Source organism: Chaetodon trifascialis, chromosome 14 (genome assembly GCF_039877785.1).
Source record: "Chaetodon trifascialis isolate fChaTrf1 chromosome 14, fChaTrf1.hap1, whole genome shotgun sequence".
Classification (NCBI taxonomy): Eukaryota; Metazoa; Chordata; class Actinopteri; order Chaetodontiformes; family Chaetodontidae; genus Chaetodon; species Chaetodon trifascialis.
Genome location: NC_092069.1, coordinates 3477559 through 3503455, shown reverse-complemented (window position 1 = coordinate 3503455; position 25897 = coordinate 3477559). Strand labels below are relative to the sequence as shown.

The following is a 25897-nucleotide window of genomic DNA, read 5'->3' as shown; positions in this document are numbered from 1 at the left end:
TTATCAAGTTCGGTTGCGCTGTGTCGTTGTCTCGTGTTTGTTGCTCCGCGAGGAGTGAGATGAGAAATAGAAAGTGAGCGCTGCAGCGAGCGAAGAAATCGTCGATAGAACAGGGAAAGTCAGCTCGCCAGTATGGAGTTTTTTGGATTTTATAAGTCGGACCGTAGTCAGACCAATGTGGTCTGTAACTTAACTTCGCCGCGCTCACTCTTTGGAGCGCAGCCGTATTTGCCAACGTCCACCAACCGCAGCCCCACCGCACAGGCAGCTGACCACCATGCAGAGGTATCTGCTTCAGTGCCTGATGACAAATAATCTAAAAGGCACGAAGACGTAACGGAGGCAGCGGCATATCATATAGCTAAAGACATGCTTCACTGAGCACTGAGGAGAAGCCAGGTTATAACTGAATAGTTCATGTATGTTTAGAGTAAGAAGAGTGACTAAAGTTGTTCATATGTCTAGGCTGGTTTCTGCTATGTTTACAAAACACTGCACATATCTGAAAACATTTTATTCAGTAGAAGGTGAATCAGCTTGTGAACTTTCTGCACTAAACCTGCTGAAAAAAAGTTCTCAGGTTTCTCTCTGTTTACATTTTTATACTTTTTTTACATTTATTATTTGAGTGTTTTCCATGGTTGTGTTGACATTTCCTTTCCTTTCTGCCTTGATAGCTGAGGGGATTATAATCAGAGGAAGGTTAAATTTAAAATAAAAATGTTTAAATTGAATGTATTCCAACATCCCCATGTTTTAGAACATACTGTGGCTGACATGGAATACATGTTGAATTCGATGATGTGATGTTTCTGGAGAGATGGACCGATCTTCTCCTCCTACCTATTGAGACATGAATCAATGAAGCTTCCGGCACAATGGGCCCTGGCTTTTCCTTGGAATAGTCAGGCATAACATTTGCCTTAAAAGCTGGACCCAGAACACATCAGTTACCAACACAAATAGGTGGCTGTGCTGGGCTCTGGGTGGAGGTGGTGCCCGTCGGCACTGTGGTGGTGGAGGGGGACAGGGTGGTTGTAGGGGGCGGGGTGGAATTTGGGGGGACAGGATCCCAGATGGGCGAGGAGTAAGCCTGATACCAGCGCCGACAAGTTTGTTCATTTGGTCAGTAAACTCCAGCAGGGGGGAGGAGGGTGATGGGATACCCAATGAAGATGATGAGTTGGATGGAGTTTGAGCAGTTGGAGATGGTGACCTAGGTGGAGTTTTAGTGGTTGGAGATGGTGACCTAGGTGGAGTTTTAGTGGTTGGAGTCGGTGAATCCTCACGAGCAGTGGCCCCTGGTGGAGGACATGAGGCATCCGCTTTTTTGCTCTGGCATCCCTCATGGTTAGAGCATACAGGCGGGGGATGAGTCGGTTCTCCTTCATGTTTTGGTGTTTGCTGCTTTTGTTTGGATTCCTCTTGTCTCTTGTCCTTGGGAGTGGGAACAGTGTGACACAGGAAGAAAGATAGGTTGGAGGCAAAAAGTTTTACTCCTGACTTGTTTAGGGAAAGTCCGTCTCCTTTGAAAAAATGTCTGCGGTCCCAGAAAAAGTTGAAATTGCAATCATGTAACAGTTGAATGGCAGTTGAAAGCCATCTGTTTACTGCCAACAATCTGCTGAATCTCTCTCCTCCTCCTCTGACTGGTGGTAAAGGCCCACTGAATAAGACTTCAGCATTCAGAGAGCTCACTGCATTTAGCAGTTTACCTAAATCTCGTTTGAGCACTTCAGATTGTCGTTTCGCAATATCATTTGCCCCTGTGTGCAGTACAAGGTATTTCAGAGTTGGAATTTCTGCAACAATACTGAGGATTTTGTCGGTCATGTTGGAGACTGTATCATCAGGAAAGCACAACACTTTTGTGTTTCTGCTGTACATTCTTCCCACAGCTTTAATAGCAGAATCACCAACAATCAGAGTCTCAGGACCAGTCAGTAGCTTTCCTTCTAGCTTTCTATCATCTGACTTCCTGTCAGGCCTTACCCTTCTCTGTGAGTCCGAGAAGTTATCCAGGTTTTCAGTTGGAGATCCGGGGTCCTGCAGTAGTGGAGCAAACTGATTTTGTAACTGCACACTAGCTGGTTTGGGAGCTTTGTTGCTCAACTTCCCTTTAGCTTTTATCCACGGCTGTGTCTTACTCTGCACAGGTGTTGAGGAGGATGATAATGCAGGCCAGCCTGTTGCATCACAGATCTCTGGGCGCTGCGTTCTACCTGTTGGACGTCTCCCCATATCAGCTGATTTACTCTTGGGCTTTGCCCCGAGAGCATTCCAGGGAGGACTAATACTGGCAGATTTATTGCCCAGTACACAGCCCTTTAGTTTCGAGGGAGCTGTATCAGAGCTAATTAGCTGGATGTTAGCATTCTCCAGTCCGCTGTTTTGAGTCAGCGGCAAAGTGCTGTCATTTCCACAATGTCTGTTCACTTCTGCATTTATTTCCAGACGCTGGACTTTAGATTCCAACACTGCAACCTGCTGCAGGCTTTTTCTGTTGGTAGGCCAGTGCAGAGTGTATCCGTGAAATATCAGAGGTCGCTAGGGTCATCCACAGCTTTTAAATGCTTGTCCATAAAATATGTCTTTAGATGTCCAATTCAGCCAAAAATTAAAACTTTCAAGTTTAAGGAAAATTAAAATAAATACAGAAAACAAAATGGGAAATCATGAGCCCAGACAGAAACCAGCTGCCAAAACACGAAGTCATAGCTTAAAGTTACTCAACTTTTTTTCATGTCAGCAAAAAATCTTGTGGCTCCTGACAAAATTTAACAGTGACAATAACATTGTTGAGATACTTAAAGTAGAGCACAGGTAAAAGGCAGAGGTCAGTGTTTTTTAAGATGGCAACGCTCTACATATTGTTGTAATAGCAGATTTTTTCAAATATGTAAAAAACAAAAATAGTATTAATCATCTAATCAATTACAGTATCAGAGATGTCAGAGATGTTGAAATGTCTAAAAATGTGGCACACTGTGCAACAATAACCAGCTGAGATTGTCTAAGGTAGGATCCCTTACCTTTATAGTGCGCTATAGTTACCTTCTGCTATTTAATTGTAGTGTGTAAATTCTCAGTGTTAAATGTACGCTATATGGTTCCCTCAAAAATTCCCACAATGGAAAAGAAATGGCATGTACACTGCTTTCTGCTACCAATCTCGTCATGCAATGTGTCACATAAAAATGCAAAAAGAAACCTTGTATGACTCCACACCTGTCAGTGATGTCACAATACAACAACATCAATGTATACATAAGAATCTCAATTTACTCCTCACTATAGTCAACTGCCTAGTGTCTGTTTTATAGAGGGTAGTGGATGAGTGGAGTGGGATTCAAGCTTCACAGACACAGCTTTTATATTTATGTGACGGAACTAACTAGCCTAAGAGCTAAACTTAGACTTGCCTATCCCAGCTGACCAGACTAAAATATTTTTGCACAACCAGGGTGAATTTGTCTCAACTTTTGGGTTGGGTTTCTCTGACACTTCAATATGAGAGAGACTTCAGGAACCTTGTGATCTACACTGCTTTGCTTTTGCTTTACTGTTTTCTAAACCTGTAAAATATCAGGTCACTCCACCCTTGCAGCACCACCTTTCACATCCAGGACTGCCTGTTTGTACCCGAACTCTAGCTGAACAGTTTGAATTGTGTTTTGTTGTTGACAAGGATTTGTTATCAGGGCCTGACTCAGTGTTGCAGTGTACGTCCTTGGTGATTTTTAAGCACATCTTTGCATGAATTTTATGAGTGCTCTGTGGTTTGATGACTCACCTTCTGATAGAAAACACTGTCCCCAAGGCTGTAGAAAACATGCTGCTGTCAAAACCAATCAATGGCATCAAGCAGCTCATCAGATTTTATTGAAAATGTGCACATTGTCGTAAGTCCCATCAACATTTACCAGTGCATGACAGCAAACTAATAAGATTGTGTAGTTGTCAGTGAATCTGATTTCGTTGTCTATTTGTAGCCATTTAATTCATCGTAATAGCAGCTTGTAACTAGACTATGAATGCTGTGGACAGCAAGCACTTGGCGGCAGTGCTGAGGAGAAACGTCCTTTTAACAAGCAGATACCTTGAGCAGAGCAGCAGAGTGGGAGGTGATCTGCCACAGCCAGTTGGCTATAGGGGTAGAGAAGTAGAGAGGGAGAGAAAGAGAGAGGTATGCACAGCAATAACAGTAATAGTAACAGCTATCATAATAGACATTTTACTAATATAATAGTATAGGATATATACAGTAATATAGTATATAAGTATACAGTAGATTGATGTATGTAGTATATGTACATGTTAATATCAGATACTCTATACACAGTAACAATACTATGAATCTAATAACAACAGAAATATGACTAATAGTAATAGCAGTTGGTGTCAGGCAGGGTCACAGTAGGAAGAGCAAACATGATCCACGATCCAGGTGCAGCCATGATCCATGAGAACCTGTGAGAAAGCACAAAGACTCCTGGGAAGAAGTCAAGTTAGTGACATGCATAAACGGACATGAATGTGTATGGATGGAGAGGAAGAGAAGAATACAGGAGCTCAGTGTCCCTCAGAAATTTAATCCTATAGCAGCATAACTAGTGGCTGATTCAAGGCAAGCCTGAGCCAGCCTGAACAGTGAGATTTGTCAAAAGGGGCTGTCTGCCTCCTGGACTGAGATTGGAATATGATTCCACAGGAGAGGAGCTTCATAGCTGCAGGCTACTTTTGGAGACTTCAGAAACCATAAGTCTTCCCTCTGGGAAAGCAGTGCTCTAGTCAGGTAAAAGGGTGCTATGGTTTAGGGCTTTGTGGGTAAGGAGAAGGATTTTAAATTCCATTCTAGGTTTGACATTGAGCCAGTGCAGCGGGGCTAGTATGGAAGAAATAATGTTGTATGTGCTTTGATCATATGTCTTTGATTAGAATATGATCTATTTACATTTTCAAGTTTTACTTACACCCCGTTGTGTTCATTTAGATGTGATATGAGTGTATGTCCTCCGAACAGTTATCGAGCAGCTTGCACCTCAGGATTAGGATTTATGAGAAGCTCTGCAGACAGCACTTCATCTCTGCACTGAGAAGATATCATGGTGTCAGGATGTGTCCTGCTTTCCAACAGCTTATTCTGATCTGGGGTCAGCAGGGGTCACACAGCTCCAATACTCAACATTAGTATGGGCAGTTTAACTTTATTGAAGCGTATAATTCAATAACTGCTTATTACTGAAAAATGGCAATGACATAATAACACTAACTGTAACAATGCTAGAAGGTGACCTACAAAAACAAATGGAGTTTTAAAACAGGAAAGTAGTAGTACAGTGTACAGTTTTCACTGAGAGGGTACGCTGTAGATCCAATGAAACATGCTGCTATGTTATGTTACTGTCACTTTATACCATGGTCTGGGTGTATACTCAATTCTGACTGGTTGCAGGGTGTCCTTTAATTCCTTATAATGGACACCTACTAAATATCTCCAGTCAAACTGTCTGTTCACCATTCAGAATTACTGCGCAATAACCACAGCAACAGGGATACAGCGAAAGCTTCCATTTACAATTTATTGCAATATGTTAACAAGTTAACATCTAAATAATTACAATGAGTGACTTCAAAATTTCTTTCAACCTGTTTGGAGGATATGACAACTTTGATTGCTAGTCACAAGGAGTTAACACCAGGAGAATTACGTCAGATAGAAGATTAAAATGAAGCCCTGGTCCAACAAAAATGGGGGAGAACAGCAGTGCCAGCCTAGGGAGTCTGAGGGCCAGGATTAATTGTCATTTAACTAAATTGTTGTCATGACTGACACCAGATTCAAGACCAGTAGACCATTTCTGTTACACTATAGAATGGTCAACCCCCCTCAAGGGTTACAACGAGAACTGAGTTGTTACTTCTGAAAAACTTTTTTCTGATTCTGATTGCAAATTGCATGAAATTAATTCATTAATTACTTAATTAATTTCTTTGGCAAGTGACTGTGGTGTAAGCAGGATAAAGCAATGCTAGTCTACTGCACGTCGAACGACTCTGGCTTCCGCATTGTCCATTAATTCCCGACAACATACACTGCAGGCATTATCCCTTACATATTCACTGTATTTGTGTTAAAATGAATAAACTGGCTCAGGATACTCTCCAACTGAAAGTCTGTTGTTCATCTGTGAGCCCTGGTGGACTTTGTCTTGACATAGATTAGGAAGGTTAAGAAGAGTCCAGTGGGTTCTTGGTTAAGGGAGGATCATTCCTTTTCACTATGCTACACTGCCATCACTGAGTTTCTCTGTGGGTGTTTACCCAACATACCCAAATGTTATATTAACACTGGAAATGTGTACATCCTGTATGAAGTAGTATTTGTAATAGAAAGGTAGACCATTACTGGACAGTTTTATGCTGATATTTTGTTCCATATATTACATAACAGCATGGTGGAACTTGTTTGTGATTGGCTGGCAGGTGCTCATCAAAAAGATATATCAGGTCACTTCAAACTAGGGCTGGGCGATAAAAATGATAGCGATATGTCTCGCAATAGACATGTCATCAATATCAATAAAAAATGCGTTCGATAAAACATGCGATAATTTTTTTTCTTCATCGGAAGAAACATGGGCCGCTTCTCAATACCAAGTACGCCAAGTTCGGACTTACGAACTTGGCAGTTCGGACTTAGCAAGTTCGACTTGGGAGTACAGTCTCTCCAGGACGGAAGGACGCAGGACCGTCATTCTGCAATTGGGACAGCAGCGTACTTGATGACGTTAGCAGGACGACACATCTCTGAAAACTTTGGAGCAAATTTTAAACTACGCGCTATCGTGATGAATCGACCACAGATTTTAAGTTTTAACATCCACTTTCTCACATAAAATAATCTTAAAACCACATTCCGTACTACTAAAACAGCAGTATTTCCAAACTTGTAACTTATAGTTGTGAGTCCTCTCCTCCGGCATCGTTGCAACGAAATGCATTCTGGGATACGTGGTTGCCCCACGTCCGCCCAAGTCACCATCCGATGCATACTCGATAAAGTGGGAGGGGCAAGAACACATCCGGGTATTTGAGTGTACTTGTCGAGATGCGGACTTGAGAATTGGAACAGTACTTGGACTCAGAGTGATGACGTTTCTCAAGTACACAAGAACACAAGTACAGAGAAGAACGCATATTGAGAAACGGCCATGAAGTTGCGAAACATGGTTGGTTGCATGAACAAAGACGCTCGCTCTCAGGTAACTGAGCAACGTAGGGAGTAATCGCTAATCAGTGAGAGAGACACGCTAACACGCCAATCATGTAACAGTATCAAGTTCGGTTGCGCTGTGTCGTTGTCTCGTGTTTGATGCTCCGTGAGGAGTGAGATGAGAAATAGAAAGCGCTGCAGTGAGCGAAGAAATTGTCGATAAAACAGGGAAAGTCAGCTCGCCAGTATGGAGTTTTTTGGATTTTATAAGTCGGACTGTAGTTAGACCAATGTGGTCTGTAACTTATGCAAGACCGTCGTCCCCACCAAGACCGGTAATACCACAAACTTATTTAACCACCTTAGCCGCGCTCACTCTTTGGAGCGCAGCCGTATTCGCCAACGTCCGCCAACCGCAGCACCACCGCACAAGCAGCTGACCACCATGCAGAGGTATCTGCTTCAGTGCCTGATGACAAATCATCTAAAAGGCACAAAGACATAACGGAGGCAGCGGCATATCATATAGCTAAAGACATGCTTCACTGAGCACTGTGGAGAAGCCAGGTTATAAACATCTCTTACACGTACTTTTTTTTTTCTTAAACACACTTGCAATAAAAATAGAATTGAATAGTTCATGTATGTTTAGAGTAAGAAGAGTGACTAAAGTTGTTCATATGTCTAGGCTGGTTTTATAGTTCAGTCAGTGTTACTGTACTGTCTATCATGTTTGTTTGTTTGTATGTTACAGATGTCAAGTCCACCTCAGTTTCTGCTATGTTTACAAAACACTGCACATATCTGAAAACATTTTATTCAGCAGAAGGTGAATCAGCTTGTGAACTTCCTGCACTAAACCTGCAGAAAAAAGTTCTCAGGTTTCTCTCTGTTTACATTTTTACACTTTTTTAAACATTTATTATTTGAGTGTTTTCCATGGTTGTGTTGACATTTCCTTTCCTTTCTGCCTTGATAGCTGAGGGGATTATAATTAGAAGAAGGTTCAATTTAAAATAAAAATGTTTAAATTGTTTGAATTGTTGGTTTCTTTGTAGATAAAAGAGCTTGGTCTGTACCAGCTCTACATGGAAAGTGTCCTGAGACAACTTCTGTTGTGATTTGGCACTATACAAATAAAATTGAATTGAATTGAATTAAATTGAATGGATTTTTTCTCCTGGTCCTTATTTTAAATAGGTCATAAAAAATAGCAATAATTATTGATATCGACCAATATAAAGCACTTATATCGCAATAGAGTTTTCAGCCATATCGCCCAGCCCTACTTCAATCATAGTTGGTCAGTGATTTCATTTGTTAAATCAGCGTCTAAGATATACTGTATTTAACCATAACAACAATAATGATGAATCATGTTAAATTGCCAGGTAAAGCAGATTGTTGAAGTCAACGTGCTTAAAATGACTAGAAGACACTCAGTGAGAATCTGAACACAGCCTTTACTAAATGGCCATGGTGTAATGGACTCTGACATTATTCTGTATTTTTCCTACAGTCAACAAATCCCATGAAAAGACCAAAACCAACAATACGTCAGTCCATCTCTCAATACTTTCTGACTTCCCAAGCCCAAGATCTTTAAAAATGGCACATTGTTTTATTTTTTTTAATATCGCTCGTTCATGTTAATGAAGGAACATGTCATCCAATGCAACATGGTGGCCCACTGATGTGTTTTTAATAATGATTGGACAGAAAATTGAGCTCTATAGCATACAGGAATAAAATCAGACTTTGGATTTGCACACAATACTTGTTAGGGCACACAATACACACAATACTTGTCAGTCCATTGTTGGTTTGGGTCTGCACATGGAATTGTTCACAATTACAATAGCAGTGAAGTTGCCTGAAAGGGTCAAACTTGGTGGTGGGCAGGTAGTGTGCAGTGGGTTTATCACACCTTTCTCACAGAAAACAGCTGCCTACTGATGATGGAAATGAGTGAACATAGAGCACTGAGACTGAACCAAAACAGAAAAGCTGTGGACTATAAAACTGAAAAACAATGGGCTAAAAGAGGCTAAAAAGCACCAAGCACAAAGTTGGTGGTTTTGTCACATTACACATAATCATCGGATTTGTTGCAAAAATCAAGTGATCAAATCAAATCAAAGTATCTTAATGAGTGGCCGAGCATCGCCACCTGCACTTTCAGTTTTTCTCACATCAGCAGTTACTAGTTAGGATGCTCCAGAAGGACTGCACTGCTACCCCACCACCTAACTCACCCCCTTTCTTTATGGTGTCTTCCAGGCTGCACCCAGAGATGGCTGAGGGTAAGGCAGAATTAGGTCAGACAGGAGCACACTGCAGTGGGGTTAGCATGACATAGGTGTCCATGATCAGCTGTGCTGCATTCTCTTTGCTATGGACAGAGAGCGTTAGATAGATACTGTACATAAAAGAAGAAATATAGCACCACAGAAGAGATCACCTTTCACACATCAGTGCAGACTGTTGGACAGGGAAACAAACCAAGGGCAAGCGCTGGCCCTGTTCTCCTGTTTGCCTGGAGTGCAGTGCAGTGTGGTGCAGCAGCAGTGGGGCTCTGCCATTCGCTGCCACTGTGCTTTAGCACAGCTCATATGCATAACAGTATTCAGCTCACGTTAAGGCCATTGCTCTGTGGAAACACCGAGCTGCCATAACGATGATGGTGAAGTGGGTGCTGAGGGGAACAGCTGCTTCTAATAATAGTCTCTCAGAAAGTCTTCATCCCCAATGGGACTGTAACTCCCCCCCCCCCCCCCCAACACACACACACACACACACACACACACACACACACACACACACACACACACACACACACACACAACACACACACACACACACACACACACACACACACACACACACACACACACACACACACACACACACACACAAACATATATACACAGGTTGTCCTCCTAATTCTGTGTTCTCAGCTTTATGAGGCAGCAGCGAGGAACTGCTGCCTCATGAGAGGTGATGTCATCTCCAGTTTATTATTGGCCACTAACAGTTCCAGTGGTTGGCTAAATGGCTAATCCTTCTGTTTTATTACTCAGTGCTCTACTGCTCCGCTACACAGAGCAGGACACTTGTACAACCCCGATTCCAAAAAAATTGGGACGCTGTGTAATACGAAAATAGAAACAGAATGCAATGATTTGCAAATGCTTTTCAAACTATTTTCAATTCAGTATAGTACAGAGAAATAAGATGCAAGGTCGCATCTTCATTTTTATTGTTTCCATTCAACTCAGAAGTGAAGATGCTCCATCTCTGAAGGTCTAGCTTAGTCTTCTCAGTTTTGTGTAATTATTCATGTGAATCGAGCTAAGAAACACATTCTTACTCCCAACTTGTCACGTGGACACTTCGTCAGTGGCACTGCGCTTCAAACTGCGATGCTCTGAGTATGCCCCAGCATCAGTTTTCTGCATGCAGAGCTTTGTGGTAAAGTTAATATGCAATGTTCATTTGGACTTTCAAAAGAATAAACGTGGTTTACATCATGAAATAGTTGCAATTTGGATAGGATTAGGCATCCAAACTACTTGGTTAGGTTTAGGAAAAGTTCCTGGTTTGGATTAAAATGAGTACATTACTTACGTACTGTATATTAATATTATGGTTTTTCACTTACATACTTTATATTACTTCATTTACAATGCATACAAATCCTGGTTCAGTGTTGGTGATAAGACCTTCTAGGGAATCATTAAATACATCTAACAATAAAGGAGCAAGTTTTATTACAAATGTTTTATAGAATTAGGAAACTGTCTGGGCCGGCAGTTATATTATTTTGCTTCAGAGAAATGCAGGAAATTATTTCTTTGAAGCCCAGTGGTTCGTCTGAAGTTTTGACCATTTCTTCCAGTTCAGAGAAGAGTCAAATATTTGTGATATGTAAGAGGCATATTGATGCCGTAGCTGCAAGGTTAAAGCCGCAGTAGGTAAGACTAAGAAGAGAGCAGACTTAGCCTGAAAATTTGAACCAACACAAGTTCCTCGTCACTCCCCCTCCCTCTCCGCTGCACTCATGCCCTGCCTCCAAGCCCCTCCTCCCTGCGGCATCTGCGCGGCTGCCGTGACAACCAGTAACGTTAGCCTTAGCATCAGAAGCAAGCTAACTCTGCCCAGCCGCTACATCACAGTTGCTAACATACATGTTACTGTAATAATCACTGTATTAGCTTTATGGTTATTTGTTGTCTTAGCTGTATATGCTGTTGTTGGTTAGTTTTCACTCGCCTCCTGACGCCGCTCACAGAGCTGTTTGACTGAGCGGCAGCCGGCAGCATGAGCGGAGGGAGGGGGCGGTTCGCAGCATGTGTGAGTAGTGATTGACAGATGTCAGACACTCCCTCAGATACTCCTCTGGCTCTGATTGGTTATTTTGTGTTGGGCGTGGTGGATTCTTGCAAATCGCAGTAGGAGCAGTAGGTGGGACCAATGTGATTACATGTTTCATGTACTGCTGTCTGGACATAGGGACAGTTTTAGCTAATATGACAAAAAATTACTTTTATACAAGTTACCTACTGCAACTTTAAGAGACCGCCAGCCTTGTTCCCATGCTCATAATAGGCTGCTCTTGTATGTGTTAGTAGGTGTTCTGCTCTGCTTGTCGACAGCAGGACTGAGAACAGTCAGGTCTTGGATTTACAACACCCCTCCTAAGATTAAAGTGTTCAGATTTGGTAGGTAAGAAAATATTGTCTACATAGAACTATGACTATCCCAGCTTGGTACTTACACACTAGCTAATACAAAGAGTTTTAGCTAGACTACCAGAAACTATAATGTAACAACCACCAGGGTCAGATAATATGTGAACCTGATTTGTTTATGGATTCTTGTGGATTTATTATGAAAATTGGAATTAAATATTTGTCCAGCCCAATGTTTCATAGAATGCAATGCAGTGTCCCTTGTGTGCTCACTGACAGGTTTCAATGAAGCATATGCAGCAGATCTGCAAAAGTCCATGTTGCCCTGTGTGTCCCTCCTGCATATTCCATAAAGAGCTGCTGCTCCCCCAACAAGAAATTCAGAAAAAAATTCCAGCTCAATGAAAAGTGGGGGAAAAACTCAGTGCATTTAGCAGTTCCTCCCAACTGTTCTGTATCGGAGAGGGACAGCTCAAAATGTGACAAATATAAAGAAAGATTTTGATTTTGGGCTTGAATCCTTACCACTTGTTTTTCTTACTCTGCTCATTCTGCATCTCAAATTTCTGAGTAAAGCACAGTAAATACTTCAAGATGTAAACACAATGTGAAGATTATGATGAAACAGTTTGGAGCTCTTACAACCACATTGTATCACAACACATCATAGCTTAACACCACATTGCACCACATTTTATAGGAATCTTCCAATTGGTTAGACATTTGATTGAATTAAATTCAGCTTTATTTATGTAGCGCCAAGTCACAACAGAAGTTATCTTAGGACTCTTTCCATATAGAGCAGGTCACGACTATATGCTTTAATGTACAGAGACCCAACAATTCCCCCAGAGCAAGCACTTGGTGACAGTGGTTAGGAAAAACTTCCTTTTAAGGTAGATGGGAAGAGTGAGGTAGAGAGAGAAAAAGAGATAGAGTTGCACCGCAATGCCACTAATAATGACAGCTATAATAATAGACATTTGAATAGTTAAATAAGTATATGGTATATTTATGTGTATAATATATTAATATCAGTATATGCACATAGTAGCAATACTATAATCTAATAATAATAGAAGTATGACTAATAGTAATAGCAGTTGCAGTGGCAGGGTCAAGACTGGAAGAGCAAACATGTTCCACAATCCAGGTGCAGCCATGATCCATGAGAACCTGCAAGAAAGCAGAAAGAATCCGGGGAAGAAGTCAAGTTAGTGACATGCATAAACGGACATGAATGTTTACAGATGGAGAGGGAGAGAAGAGTACAGGAGCTCAGTGTATCATGGGAAGTCCCCCAGCAGTCTAATCCTATAGTAGCATAACTAGTGCCTGATTCAAGGCAAGCCTGAGCCAGCCCTAACAGTGAGATTTATCAAAAAGGAAAGTTTTAAAGCTCTCAAATGTAGAGGGTTAGGGTGTCTGCCTCCCCGAACAATACTGGATGGTGGTTCGCAATTTTCCCCTGGAAGTCCGTAAATGTCCATAATTCATGGAAGTCTACAATACTTCCATGAGGGAGGGTTGTTCTTTTTACTGTCACTTGTACATATATGCAGAGGCTTGTGAGGCAATATCAAGTTTGAATATGCGTTTATAAATACATTATATGATCTAAGACTTTGAATGCTCCAGTTACTGTATTTAGTAGGCTAAAGGACAAGTAGTGTTTGTTTTTATATTTAAACACTCATTTCTTTGTCTTTTTGTTGTTCTGTGACCATAGAGGCAAAATGTTCTGATCTGCCTCAAGTACATGCTTGCCTTTTTTCAGAAAGTTTGTTTCCCTCCAGCTTGTTGGGAAAGGCATGCATAAGCATCTTTACAAACTGCAACGAATGCTGTAAAGCCATGAGAGCTGAGTGGAATCTTAACTGCACCTTTGCACCTCAGATTAGCTCAATAGAAGAGCAGTGATGCGGCATTCTCCTGGCAGCTTTCACCAAAGGTTACCTGCAGTCAACTGAAGCTTTTTGATAAGCAGTTTCTCAGAACACCCGCAAGGCCTTTAGGAGTTACTATACATTATTTAAATTAAGCCCTTTTTCTTACGGATAAAATATTTTTGTATGCTGTGTTTCTGCTTGCTTTACTACCTCGATCATGACTTTTCTCAGTGACATTGAGCGTACTGTGAAGACCTCCACCATTGCACATCCTGTTAGCTAATGATCAGCTTTGTTCTTTTTATTCTGTAGCTGTCCTTGTCTCTTACTCTATTAAGAGAACCAATCAATATGCAAGTGAAGGTAATCAGGGTTCTTAGATTGGGTGTTTGCAATCCAATGCTTGGGCCACTAAAAAGGCCTTCATATGGTGTTAGTGGTACCTGGGCATGTCATTGGTTCTTCATAGGAGAGAAATCATTTTACATTATTCAGAATTACTTGAATAGATTCAAATGTTGGGTGATATCACCTGTGTACATGCCATCATTTTACTATACAGCCAATACAGCCAAATAATTTGACAAGGTAGCGTAATCATCAATTGTGTGGAGAGGCATTCTAATCATTGTCATATTGTACCACTTACTGTAAAGCCAGTCTCACAGAAAAATGTTTCAAATGATTCCTCCTTTAAAGAACAGTGTACCGTTGAGAATATCTGGAAAGAGAGCACGAGTGTTCTGCCTCCATGTTGCTGAATATATGCAGGCCATCCTAATGTGCTGTGACACAATGCATTTCACACACTGTATAGTGTTATTGTTGAAATGTAGTCTGAGAGCGAAGGACAGCAACAGAAACACATGTTCCCTTAGGCTCAGACATCACACATCAGCTTGCAGAGCAGCAAAACAACAGCACTACAAAGAGACAATTCAGCATGTTAAAGCTCTTGAAAATCCTGTTTTTACCCTTATGTTGTCTCCATGTTTGGAGCCAGGCACAGCCTGTACTGCACAGCCTGACATCACCAGTCAGTCAAGACCAGTGCATACTGGGTTTGTACCATGCACTATCCTTCCAAGAAAAACATGCAGGACTTGTTGTACCAATTAGAATTTAATATCTTTATGTTTGAAGATTAACAATACAAACAGAACCGAACTGGTGCATTTGAGGCTGAGACAATATTGATTTTTGTCAATTAAAACATTTTATGATGATTGCGATTAATCGCAAATTATTTTATCTATTCTAAATGTCCCATTAATTATCATTTTAATACTCTTAACAACATGGAAAAGTGGATAGGCTTGCTTTGTACAAATGTTTTTATTGAAAACAATGTGTAGTGTTTTATTTCACACTAACATTCTCACTTTGAGCAGTCATTCACATTTGAAGCAAAATCTCACAATTTAACACTGTCAATAAGCAGATGACAAAAAAAAATAAATACTTGGTTTTCTTTCTTTCTAAGGGATCAAAGCAGGGTGATACAAAATAAAGTTACAAAGTGCACATCATTGTAAACTAGGACTCAGGCTATAGTGCAGTTAAACCATGGCTTAAACTTTCCTTTCTTAAGTTTCCTTTGAACATACAAGCAGTCAGACTATGATGCTCTTCTATTTATTCAGCAGAGGTTTATCAACCCAGCCTCTTATTTCTCTCCAGAAAGAATGAACATCACTTGGCTATGGCTGCAGTAAGCTTGTTCTTAGGTGCAGTATCCATATGCCTCTGTCCAAAGCCATCCATTGTCGCCTGGTTTTGACAAGGAGGCAGCGGAGAATTTGCATTCGCCGTGTGTTTGGCCATCAAGTGGTATTTCAGACTGGATGTGCTACGTTGATAATTCAGTTCACACCAACAATACACACAGAAAACTTTGGTCTTGTCAGTCGACCCATCTGGCAACTTTTTGAAACTAAACTTTCCATTCAGAATCTTGTTCACATCCATTTCGGCGTTTCTCGCTTGACATCCAGACAAACTGGTAGCCTACTCTTTTACAGCTAGCGAGCAGGCAGGACACCAAAGACGTGCGTGAGGCGTGCCTATTGTTTTGTTTCCGGTTTACAATCGGATCCTGTAGTTTTCCTAACGCTACTAGAAGTGCGTTAATCGCGCGAAAATTGATTTGTGTTAACGCGTTAATAATGCAATATTTTGACAGCACTAGTATATATACACATATATATGTATATATATACACACACACACACACACACACACACACACACACACACACATATATATATTAAATGCGCACAAATAAGTCACATTTGACTGTGAGCCAACTATATGACTGACCAATCATCTGTCTCATCCAGATAATAAATGGCAGCACAGAAAGGGACACAATCCTGCCATCCATCATTCCTCCACCCACCACAGAGTGGAAGGGTTCATTAACTGGCCGGTTGTAGTGGTGTCTGGATGAGCTCAGTTACATCATACATAAATACATACATACTTACACACAGAGTACACTAAAAAAGACCATGCCGATAAGATAGAGATTTATAATGGTTTAATGTGTATTATGGATGGAGGATAGTATAGATGATGAAGGATAATACATTAGGAAGGACAAAGGGAAGGCAGAATGTATGGAAGGAGGGATGAAAGGATGAGAAGAAAGAGGGATGAATGGATGAGGGATGAAGGGATGAGGAGCAAGGGATGAAGGGTGAGGAATGGAGGGATGAGGCAATGAGGAGCAAAGGATAAAGGGGTGAGGGATGAGGGTCAAGGGATGAGTGGATGTGGAGTGAGGGATGGAGGGATGAGAGTAGAGGAATGACAGAATATGAGAAGGGTGAGAAATGAGAGGATGAAGGGAGAGATCCAGGCCACGGATGGTGGATGGTTCCTGAATTCAAGTGAGAGACAAGGGAGAGAGAAAAGAAAAAATAGTTCTAAAACTTCATTATGACACATCCAATGTTATACAGACACAATAGAAATGCAGGTATTTTTCCAAAATATAAATAAAGTAAGATAGCAGCTTTGTGTTACACCCCTAGTACATAAAAAACATCAAAACCATGCATTGTGTTTGCACTACAACTTTGACTGCATCTCTACAGTACCTGAAATGTGAGTGTTATAGACTACTGTGAGGAAAACAGAGCTATCATTACAGCTACAGATGATGCAAATCAATACTTTGTGCTTCTATTTTTAGATGTGATGTTTGTTGGGTTTATCAAATGTGAAACTTGTCTGACTTGTATTGACATTTCACAAGTCATTGTAAAGAATTATTGGGTGTGCTATGATGCAGAATGTGGTGCAGGAGACAGCTGTCAGATTATTCAACTCAGAAAAGCGGAAGACATCAGGCCTTATTGTTATGGTAACACTGGTTTGAGAACAGATTCTTCATCGAATTACAGGAGCTGTCATAACTTTATGATGGGATGAAGATATGCAGGAGCAGCAGTGGTTCCAGTGGAGTTTGTGAGTGGGTGGATATGCTGACCACAGGGCTCCAGCAGGAACAGTTGAAGGGTTTGGGCTGATGTGGTGACAGGAGCCACTGAAGGGCAGGTGAAGGAGGGAGCTCCAGCTCTCTAAGGAGAAGTGGAAAGAATTGGAGCGAGCAGGCCGGTGACTGTTCCTGCTGCTTAATAAGAACTGACGTTACACAACATAATCCACCTCAGCAGTCTGTGCTGCGGCTGGAGCAGTTATTTTTGAAAAGAAGGTACAGCCTGCATAGAAAGCTGCAGCACTCTGCCTTCTGACAGCCCAGACTGTGAATCATAGTGCACAACTCAACTGTGCACACACATTCTTTTTCTCACACACAAATACCCTACTATTCAGGCACCGTCACACAGCAACACACACATACACAGACACATTGATACACATGCACACACACCTACATAGACACGCACCCAGCTGTCTTCATCCAAGTCTTGCAACTTTCTGCACTGCACTGCACTGCACTAACTCATACGACCAAAAACATACTTTACCATGGTCTCTTGTTTTACAGTAGGGTAGGGTGGTGGTGTGCCAGCAGAACAAAACAATAATTCATAAGTCAGTGGCAAACAACCAGCGGCCATATTCACAAACATACTAAGAAGAGCCTACTGGTAAAGCTGGTAACTTGGCTGCAAAATACCTTACAACAAGTAGAAAGTTTCCAGACAGATCTATGAGTAAAGTGTGTCTGGTTTTTTGTTAAATGGTTGACCCATACAGTAGAGTAAAGTGCAGAGTAAAGGGATGTCCAACTCAAGTTGTTTTTTTCCCCCCACAATTGAAGTTCTTTATGATTAGGTGTCTGCTGATACTGAATCCAATCCAATACTTATATTTACCTAACTGTTAATTCAATAACTGACACATTGAAATAACAGCTATGGCCTACTAATTCAGACACACCTTATTTCACAAGCTACCTGATGCAAAGACTGAATGTTCAATTAAATATTTAAAAGTTTGGAAGCTTAAATAATTGATTTGATATGAATAAAAACTCTGACACTGTGACTTCTGAAACTAATGTGATGCATTCAGTTGGAGAGAAGACATATCACTCTGTTGGAGTTGTGGGAACTGTAGTCCACTCAGAATTCTAGCAGTCTTACATAGTGGATCATTGTTCCTTACAAATTTTCAGACAACAGCTGCAGAGAGCATTTTAACCACACTATTGTTCTGTTACTCTTAAAAATAACGTTAATTAGCTACAGCTGATGTTACCTGCTGCAGGTCAAAATTACATTCCTACATTGCATCAATACACCCAACCCAGTGAACAGATTTTGTTGATGCCTCAGCTTTATTGGCTTTTACTGCTAGAGAAACTATTTATAATCCCATAGATGTGGATTCTAGCTTTCCATACAATTTTTGTCCATTTTGAATCAACAACAGTTTGTTGTTTTACATTTGGTAATTGCCTCCCCATTTAATAGTTTTTAACTGTTTCTCAGTCCACCCTTCCCACATGGGATTCATATTGTGTACCCACACAAAAGGGATTCACATAAAACTTTTTTGTACAAGAGCAAACGGACCCAAACACTAAAACTCAGACATGGAGGCAGGGACATGTGAAAAAAGGGAAAGCTCAATAAACAGTTCAAAAATGTGCAACAGAAGAATCTAGGAGATCCACACACTGAAGCTGGTGAGTCTGCTGAGAGTGAACAGGCAGGTAGAGAGTCCACTTCCAGTTTACTCACAATAGACTGACAGGCCGTAGGCTGGAACATGAAGGTAGGCACCTGGGCACAAAAAGGCAGGAGTCAGGAAGGCTGGGACCAGACGAGGCGATCAATACTTAAATGATCAAAAATATTGAAATAATACGGAGTCTCAGTTGTTACCTCAAGGATGAGCAAACAATGCGATGAATACTCGTTGGAAGCCGGTGTTTATATACTGTGGCAGCAGGTGAGTCTTGCCTGACTGATTGTGAGCAGGTGTGTTCAAGAGAGGATGAGGCCAGACCTGACCTGCCAGCCACACCCTGCAGTAAAACATTCACACACAACAGACAGAAGCCAGAGGAGAAGGGAAACACAAAGACACAATAGGAAAAGGAAAGCAAAACTGCAGATCCCCACAGAAACAAATCATGCATTGGCTGGGCTTGATGAAGTCAAAAGCTGTTCCATTTCACTTGTTTTTTTTTTAAAAAAGTAAAAAATTATATTATCAGACGTTCAGTAGTACAGTATCACATCTGACAACATTGTAGGCTGTTTTAAGTATTCTTTGTGAAAACATGACACAATTAATCCTCCCACAGTTAGTATGAATCTTAAAAAGAGCAGTCTCACTTCTGTGCTGGGGTTTAGAAAACCTAGGGACCACATGACAAAAACATAACTTTGATGAAAGCACACATTCATCAGCTGCGATGGATATAACTGCACCCAAGACAGTTACAGTAATCTAACTTGCTGGAAAGTGATGTGACCAAGTTTTTCGAAGTCCTGAGTCAGAGTTTAACTTTGAAATTTCTAACTTGTTTTTTGGTTTTCAAAGACAGTCATAATAAAAGCTGAGTCTCTCGCCTTATTTCAGTTTTGTTTGTATTTAGCTGAAAGACATTCAGGTATATTCAGTAATTGACATGGGACTGTATTCACTAGGCAGAATAAGGTACATTTGGGTACTGTCTGTATAATTATGATAATTGATTTTATTTTTTACATAATTTGGCTTGATGGAAGCATGCAAATGGTAATTAAAACAGACCCAAGGATTGAGCCCTGAGGAACACTATAATTCATGTTAGTCCGCTTGGATGCATCAGATAAGATATGGTATGGTTAGATATGAACTATTTTGGACTGTGTCAGAGAGTCCAGCCGAGTTTTTCAGTCTGTCCGGCAGTATTGTATAGTCAGAGGTGTCAAAGCCAGCAGTAAAATTCAACAACTAAGACTGAAATTTTAGCCAGATCAGGTTCTAAATGAAAAAAAATCCAGACCTTAATAAGAGCAGTCTGAGTACTGTGTTATGGCCAAAATCCATTTTAAAAAGGTCATTGCTGATTGCTGCAGACAATTTTGCAATAATTTTACTTATAAAGGGAAGGTTTGATGTAGTTGCTAATTACAGATGTCACAGTCTGAAGGCCTGAACTCCAACCCAACTCACAGAAAACTGGAGAAAGAGGAGAGATCCATGAGTCATCAGCCAGTTCATGTTAAAGTGCTTACCTTTCTTTCATCCTGTGTTGTTCCTGCAGGACTACACCATCACCATGTACTTCCAGCAGTCGTGGAGAGACAAGCGCCTCTCCTATACGGGCATTCCTCTCAACCTCACTCTGGACAACCGGGTGGCAGACCAGCTGTGGGTCCCTGACACCTACTTCATTAATGACAAGAAGTCCTTTGTCCATGGGGTGACAGTGAAGAACCGGATGATCAGACTGCACCCTGATGGAACTGTGCTCTATGGTCTCAGGTGGGAGCTGTTTCCACTCTTCACTTTATAGCCCTTTTCAGATGCAGAGACTTAATATCCTGTAACTGGGGGATTACAATAACAATAACTGTTAAGAACTTTTGTTACGATTTCATTTCGTTTTCGTTAAGAGGTTCTTTCTGTATTTACAAACTTGGACCTTGTGGATGTACACCATTAGGCCAAAAGCTGGACTGACTACTTACATGTTATTTCCATGTGCTATTTGGAAAGTAAGAGAAGTAAGAAGTGGAAGAAGTGGCATTGATACTCTTGAGTTTGTTTCATATTAAATGTGAACATTAGGTACAACAGAGAATCCAGGTCCCTTGCATCCCCATTTAGGCTCATTAATGGCACTCAATAAGTACATATCAAGTTGTGTTTTTATTTGGGGCAGCTGTGGCTCAGGAAGTAGAGCAGTCATCCACTTATATAGTCTACATGTCCAAGTATCCTTGGGTAAGAGACTGAACCCCAAAATGTGCCATTGGTGTGTGAATGGATAATGTTAATAATGAGCAGGTGGCTTAGCCGCCGTGTGAATGTGTGAATGCAGACTTGTGCTGTAAAAGTGCTTTGAGTGGTCACAAAGTGACTTTTTAAAAAAACACTTGTTGATGGCTTGGTGCAGCCCAGTTAAATGGACAGTAAGTACACTTATGCCTCAGCTAGGATCTGGTAATGCAAGTGGAATAAGATACTTTTACTTAAGTAAGAGTATTGTAGGGGTCACAAGTCAAATAGTTGGGAACCACTGGTTTAATCTCAACAATTTGTTGTATTTTATGAGCTTACTGTATAGTATTTTTTTATCTTTATCTGTAAAGCAAATCCGAACCATACTAAATAAATACTGTGAAGTAAAAAGTACAAGTTTCACTCTGAAATGAAGAGTGGAAGTATGAAGTAACATAAAATGGATATATCCATTAAAGTACAATCATCTCAGGTGTGGAACTCTGTACAAGCCTGCTGAGGCTTCGTTCCCACCTTGCACAGTTTTTGTACTTGTACTAAACTTGTGCTAAACAAATAAACTAAACTAAACTAAACTAAACTAAACTAAACTAAACTAAACTAAACTAAACAATGATTCTTCAGTATAGTACAATACTTACTAAGTACTTTACAGTACAGTAAAGTACTTGAGTAAATCTATTAGTTGCTTTCTACCCCTGCAGAGCAATACCTATGCTGGAAGGCAGATGTACCTCAAACTTTTAATATCACGCCACCCATTTTTTGTGATTTTTTATAGCATCCCCCATGCCCCCCGACATGACATGTATACACATGCAACCTTTGAAATTCTGGGAGAAATACATTACACAGAGCTTACTGTTCTTCGTTCAACTTGTTTCATCATTTAGAAAGCAAGCGACTGGACTTTTTAGCTCTGCTAGGTTGCTTGTTAGTAATAGCTTGAGCCACATTCATGTGCTCCTTACTGTTTCATTTTATCAATGATAGACTTTTGAAATTCTTTCAGCCCGTATAAAATTTACCTGTCTTGTCTGCTAGATGTACTGTAAATGTGAACGAAATGTCTTTCGTCACATTTCGGTGTGATCATCATTCGCTTCAAGCCACGGCACATGTTGGAGCCACTTGTCAGAGAGAAGTCTTTTTTTGATGACGAATGGCAGTTGCTGGCTTTGTCTTCTTCTGTTGATTTTTATGGTGGTTGCCATTGAAAAGTGTTGCATTACTGCCACCTGCTGGATCACAACAGCTGCACAGTACAAACTATTTACCATTTACAGTGTCCACTCAAAGTGATCCCATTGATGACATTGTCCATATAACCCAGACCCAATTCAGGTCCTGCCTGATACTCAAAGGCACATTTTGAAACAGCCTGATGTTACACATTTTTAATTTGTGTCACATGCATACAAGTACACAACTTACATGCACCACTTTTTTAAAGTTAATTAAGTGAATGTAGTTGTTGCGTTTTTTTTATGTGATGAAATGTGCAATGAAAAATGTAAAATGAAGACATGTCACAGCACCCTTGGCCCATCTTCAGGGCACCCCTGGGGGCCACAGCAGCCACTTTTGGAACCAGTGCAGTAGGGAGTCCTCTCATTACAGTGCCTGTCAGCCAACCACAGTGCAAAGATGGAACTAAGTGTTGTGTACTGAACAGTAAATAAGAAAAAAATTCAAGCAGTAAAAATGGCTGACGCCTCTGGATTAATGCTTACATGACACATTTTAAATCTCATTGGCTTTTTCAAGTGGCAAGAATAGAGCTTTATTCCATACATAACATAACTTGTGTGCATACATGCTTTTGTACGCTTATTTTCTCAACACTAACAAATCCTAGAATATGACTTTTAGACATGTTTTCATACAAAAACACTGCAAAATTCAGTTAGTAGCAGCTGATTAGCATGGAGAACATTCCTCGAAGGCTTCCATCAGAGGCTAAGTGTTGCTCTGTCTCCTCTGGAGCTTTGAGGTAGAACCAGTGGGTAAATCATTTATGAAGCCTCTGTTGGTGCAGTGTACACATGGCAGTGCCCTCTGCAGCAGAGCACAGCTATGATGAAGTGAGCTGTGAGGAGTTAACTGAGGAAACAGTGGGCTGGTCACTGTCAATAATTCAGTCCTCTGAGCTTAAACACAGGAGAGGAATGATGACAGTTTTCAGTTGAGAGATTTTTTGTGTGTGTGTGCGTCCATGTGTGTATGTATAGACTCATGAAAAAAATAATCCCTTTCAATCATCACTTATGACCCACTACAAGTGTGTGGCAGTGTCTGTATCTGCAGAAACCCTGCCCTCTGCCAGTATGTTCTTGTTTTGCAGGATGTTTCTGGGCATCAACCTTTGGGTAGTGAGTGTGTTACCGCCTCCCAGTATGTAGCATGTAGGGTGCGGTGGCTGCAGGTGGTACACTGGCATCTGTGATCAGGGTTCATGTGTTTCTGGTGTTGTTGAGCTGCTGAGAGGAGGGGCCAGCAACCAACAAATCAGGCTCATTCTGCCTTCAACATGTTATTCACATTTCTAATCTTCCTGAAATGAACAGTAGGCTTTCAATTTTGGCTGTTTGGCCAGATCTCCCAGGCCAATTTTTGTGTACCTTTAACTCTGATATGCCACTTGTCTTTTTCTGATACATCAAATATTTCAGATGCCCATTTTCCTCCAGCAGAAGAATTCCAATTGAGTATTTTATAGTTACTAAATAAATACATAAACTCACCATGCTGGCCCTCAATCTAATCTCATATTAGTCCCACCTCATATTTAGCAACTGCTGAAGTAAGTGCACATTTTTGAATGCCCACAGAGAATGAAATTTCCGTATCACAGATACACTTCATAACATAACATTTACTGTATAATCCATAACACATAGTCTGCAATAGAACAAGAACGCATTTCATATAGCTTGAAATATACATAATAACCAATTTCTCTTTATCTCATCACTTTGGTTTTGTGTGCATTGACAAAGACAAACACATTGTTACATGCTGTCCAGTATGTTTGCCACAGGTGTGTTATGTGATCTGGTCATCCTTTACATTTGTGTATATTCATATTTGGTTTACATAAACAGTGTGTGTTTATGCTTTTGGCTTGCTTTGGTCAGCACCATCATGACACACAGGATTTGGTTATGGTGTGGCAGGTGGCTGAGCAGCAGGCCTCTGACATGGAGCAACACAGGACCAGAACCAACATGGTTATCATAGCAACACTTGATTTAGAGAAAGACACTACAGTATAATGACTGTAAATCATGTAGTACACAGCAGCTGCCACTGTACCACGAGATACAAAATGAGACACGGTGTAATGATTTACTGTTTGACATGGACCTTGGTAGCATATACAGTGTGATTCAATGTACGTTGTCCTCACTTTCTCTTCTGTTCTATTCACTTTCCAACTCTAATCCATATGAGAGAAGCACCAATACAGGTATAGTTATTTAGGTTGCTTTCAATCATTACCTCACACTCCCAGCAATAAGCTTTAGCAACATCAACTGGCTACAGATTGGCTGCCGCTCTCTCTGACTGATGCCTGTTTTTGACTAGGTGAGTGTATAATTATAATATTCCCAAAAAAGACACTAAAATTGAATATCCATTGAAGATAGGACAGTAAAGGACAGTGCTCTTTTTTCATAAAGATGCAACAACAATATATTTATAGCATGTATCACGTACCAGGTGCCAGTTCATAAATGCTCCTTTGATTTGACATTTTACAGAACCCATTGTAGACTGCAAAATGATAATACAATCAATGAAACTGGCAACCAGTTGAAACAATATTTTACCATATTATGTCTCTCAGCATAACTTCCATGTCCATTATATCGCAGCTTAATTTTTCTTTGTATGCATGGATTTTGTGTGTATGTGTCATTTTAAATGCGTCCCAGGTCACCTTTAATTAAACTAACTGTAATTTTAACTAGAATTTCTGCATTAATAATTTTATGCAATTTCATTGTGATTTAATTATGTAATTGTCTGTTATTTCCCATATTTATATGAATGTATATAAATGCAGTATTTTATGTATGTATTGAAAACTAAACTAAAAACAAGCCACACAAGTACAAGGAACTCAGATGAGAATACTGGCAAGCAACAAAAGCATATGACAGGAGAACTGAAAGAGGGGCGAACCCTTCTGGAGGCTGGCAACATAGGCTGGACCTGTTTAGACCAGAGTAGGAATATGGCTGGAGATCAGGACCAGTGGCAGGAAATGTAGGATGGAGGCTGGTCACAAGGCTGCAGGGCTGGAAGGTGGGGCTGGGAGGCTGTTATGGGAGCCAGTGGAGCCAGCAAAACAGGAGGCTGTTGAAACACAGCCACAGGAGACTGCTGCTGCTCAGGAGCAGGTGTTGGCTGGGCTCTCAATGGGGAACCATGAGCATGTGTCAGCTGGGGTGGCAACAGGGAACCAAGAGCAGCTGTTATCTGGACCACCAAGCAAACTTGGCAGCAGTCAACCCAGGGGCTGGAGAGACACTGGCCAGGGCACTCAGCTCTGGTACCTCCATGGCCCTGGGTAACAGTGATGATGAGGAGCTGGGCAGGTGTGAGGACAAGGAGATGGGCAACTGAGAGGCACAAGGTGGATTGGAGCCTCACTTCCTTGG

The 25897-nt window shown here is 40.9% G+C and overlaps 1 protein-coding gene across 1 annotated transcript in view; it reads left to right on the top strand.

Moving 5' to 3' along the window:
- The window catches only part of gabrb1 (gamma-aminobutyric acid type A receptor subunit beta1), an 80367-nt gene that overhangs the window by 10162 nt on the left and 44308 nt on the right, over window positions 1-25897 (top strand). The window contains exon 4 of the mRNA XM_070978871.1: window positions 20530-20750. Within this exon, the coding sequence (XP_070834972.1) occupies window positions 20530-20750 (221 nt within the window). The remainder of the gene's footprint in view (window positions 1-20529; window positions 20751-25897) is intronic.